Below are 3,235 nucleotides of genomic sequence, written 5' to 3'. Positions count from 1 at the left end.
GAACGCATCTTGAGCCCTTGCAATACCTTCTTCCATGCTCCTAAGGTTTGCGTGAATGTTGCCAAAAACTTCCCGTTTTTTTTTAAAAACACCCCTAGGGGTGGAGGGTTGAGCCAGTGCCCGACCCGTTCACGCCCGATATACCAGTCCCAAATGTCATCGAAGCAACATTCTCCTTCAAATGCCATTAGTCAATATGTTGAGCTTTGATGTACACATCGCCCTCATGTACCTTGCCTTTCCTCTTTCTCGACACCAATTGGAACCCATCATCATCCACACTTGGTTGACTCCTGCTAGCCTCTCTTGTCTTTGGCGGTTCTGCATCCGTTGATCCCTCCATGTTCTTCGTTTGGTTGGTACATTCTTTAGCCTTGTTCGAACACCCACTAGTTGATGAGGTGCCGGCCCAAGTATCCGCCTTTGGGCGCCACTCTTGGCGGGTGATCTTGGAGACATGGCTCGAGCAATATGCCTTGGTTGGTACTCGGCGATCCCTGCCTCCACCCCGATTATTCCTTCCCGAAGCATGACAATCTTCTTTCACGTGCTCGACATGTTTACAATTTGCACAAAACAAAGGAATACGGTCCCATGCCACCTTGTACCTTGAATCTTTACCTCAGATATTGAGGATGATTTCTTCCGACGGGGGGATCGAAATATCAATCTCGACACAAATCCTAGCAAAGGAGAGCCGGCTCTGATGGATGGTGGCAAGATCGGCTTGTAGTGGCTTGCCTAAGAGTTTACCAATTGCCTTGATGGCCGATTCCTCAAAGAGATGTGCCGGGATGCCCATGATGTTGCACCAAACGGCAACAATCGGCGACTCGAAGAATGTATCAAAGTCTGGCGCCCATTTGAACACCCTCATCGGGTGAGCATCAACGTACCAATTTGGGCTCCCATTAGGGCCATTTAACACCTTAGCATAGTCGGCCATCTCTTGGAATTGTATTAAAATATGCTTGGCATTCAAGTATTTCCAAGTAAATGAACCAACTAACCCTGGGCCTCCTAGACTTTTTTGTATTTGGTAAGTAGATGGGAGAGAATAGGAGAATTTTCCAACAACGGCTAGCCCTAGCTTCTCCGAGAGGTAATCCATTTCTAAGTCGGAAAAGGAAAGGGATGGTATACCTTCTAAACAGCCGGCTATCCCCAAGGCTTTGATCTTGGTGGCATCCAACGAGATTGGCTCGGCTTTTTAGAAGTTGTGCATGGCTGGTGCTCCTTCCACGGGCCCCACCCCCACGCGAGATAGGGATTCTTTCACCCCCTTCCACGCTCCCGCCAGCGGTGGAAGGGTGTGTGTCACATGGGGTTGATTTTGAATTAAAATTGTCATTTACCAAGAATGAGCCAACAATTCCTTTCCCATGCAAAGTAGCTTTTGGCTTTTTCTTCTTTTGTGAGTCACATGTAGCCATATCCACACATGTCATCCCATCACCTTTAGGGTTCACGTGAGGACTTGTACCAGCATTGACCGGCTGGTTGATCAACTTCATCTTCATACGTGACTCAACATGATCCCGGCCAGCCGGCGCCGGAGAAATTCCAGCCACCTCCTCGCGATCCGGTCCAGCTCTTTCACACTCCGGGGCATTCCCTTTTTTCGCCATTTGAGCTAGAGAGCTCAACATCTCCTCAGCAAGGGTCTGCTCATTTTCCGGCGACCCCTTTCCCTCACCATGGATTTCGGCGAGAAGATTATCCGCCATTTCAAATACCATCTTCTTCTTGGCCCTACACACCCCCGAACCAGATTCAAGACCGGCACGTTTAAGAGCTCGTTGTGCTTTCTCCGGGTACGGCGTGCCCACCCTCTTTGATTTTGGCCGTGCAATCAATGGGAAGTTCCATTCCGGCGAGTACAGGGGCTGCCTCGTTTGTGACAAGTTAATGCCCTCCCCTCGGGTCGTTCACCTCCGGATTTCACCATGCTATCGGGAGCAACCATATGTCACCACCGGCCAACGAGTGTTGCCTTGTCCGAGAGACCACGCGCGTCCCCTCGGTAGGTCCGTCGGCGGGGGAGCCACCTAGTTTACCGTCGCCCACGAAAATTTTAGAGAGAGAAGATAGAGAGAAGGGAGAGGATTTCAATATTCCTCCCGTAACGTTCTTGCCAAAAAAATTCCCTGTTCCACTGCTTTAAGGCCTTTTTGCACTTTGCTAGCTTCGTTTGAAGGTTTAGGAGCCCACCCGCCCCCGTAGGTTGGTCCCACACTTCCTGAACTAGTTGCTTAAAACCCTCGTGCCGGATCCACATGTTTTGGAATCTGAACGATCTGCCTTCGGTAGGGGAATTCACCATCTTGCATCTAGCTAGCATCGGCCCATGGTCGGAGGAGACCCGTGGGAGGTTTGTCACTCTTGTTGCTTCAAAAATTTTGGTCCAGTCCTCGCTTACAAGAACCCTATCAAGCCTTTCAAACAGTCCGTTCTTTGCCCAGGTGTATTCTGCCCCATCGAAGCCCGGGTCAAGCAGCCTACAATCTTCGATGGTCTCTGCAAAGTCGATCATTTTGGCTTGCCGGTTGGTGTCACTCCCAGCCCTATCTCCATGTGCTAGAATCATGTTGAACCCCCCCCCCCAACTAGCCAAGGCGTCCCCTCCTCCCTACATGCTAGTTCCCTCATCTTGTCCCATATTGGGTATCTCTCCGCCCGTGTACATTTCGCATAGACGGCCGAGACGGCGATGTGACTTGCCACTCGGAAGGATGTCAAGCGGCCAAGTAGGACCTGGTCCGAATCCTGCTCAATTTCAAAGTCAGCACCTTCTTCAACAAAAATCCATACTTTCCCGGATGTATTAGAGCCTTTGAGTTGTAGTCCCAAGGCCTTGGAGTACCGATCCGGATCAGGATTGGTAAGTGGCTCCATTATCGCAAGAAACATGACATTATAACACTTAATTAGTCTTTTAAGAACGTTTTGGGTCGGCAGGTTAGCAACCCCCGTAGCGTTCCAAAACATGAAATTGTAAGTGTTGGGGTTTGGAGCCCCTTGCACAGCGGAAGTCATGCAGTTACAAATAAATCATACATACAGATTTGTTTGACCGATTATGGGATTAATTAACTACATGTTAAACATAGAATTGCATCCAAGAACGCACATAATTCATGCAAAGGGAATTAAAACCTAAAACATGAATTCCTACGGTTTAGAATTACCGATCTGATTCTCCAAAGAATCGTCGATTGCTTGTGCCTTCTCCACG

General features: G+C 49.2%; 1 protein-coding gene across 1 annotated transcript; it reads right to left on the bottom strand.

The window, feature by feature from the left end:
- Positions 1 to 2,074: 2,074 nt before the first annotated feature.
- Positions 2,075 to 2,587, bottom strand: LOC121745903. Its single transcript, XM_042139845.1, has one exon. It carries the CDS (start codon positions 2,585 to 2,587, stop codon positions 2,075 to 2,077), a length of 513 nt encoding a protein of 170 aa, XP_041995779.1.
- Between the last annotated feature and the right edge of the window lie 648 nt (positions 2,588 to 3,235).

Source organism: Salvia splendens, chromosome 8 (genome assembly GCF_004379255.2).
Source record: "Salvia splendens isolate huo1 chromosome 8, SspV2, whole genome shotgun sequence".
NCBI lineage: Eukaryota > Viridiplantae > Streptophyta > Magnoliopsida > Lamiales > Lamiaceae > Salvia > Salvia splendens.
Note: the sequence above shows the minus strand (reverse complement) of the source record. Positions and strands in the feature narration are given on the sequence as shown.

Coding starts and splice junctions, on each gene's coding strand:
- LOC121745903 (XM_042139845.1), bottom strand. CDS start 2,587: ATGATTCTAGCACATGGAGATAGGGCTGGGAGTGACACCAACCGGCAA.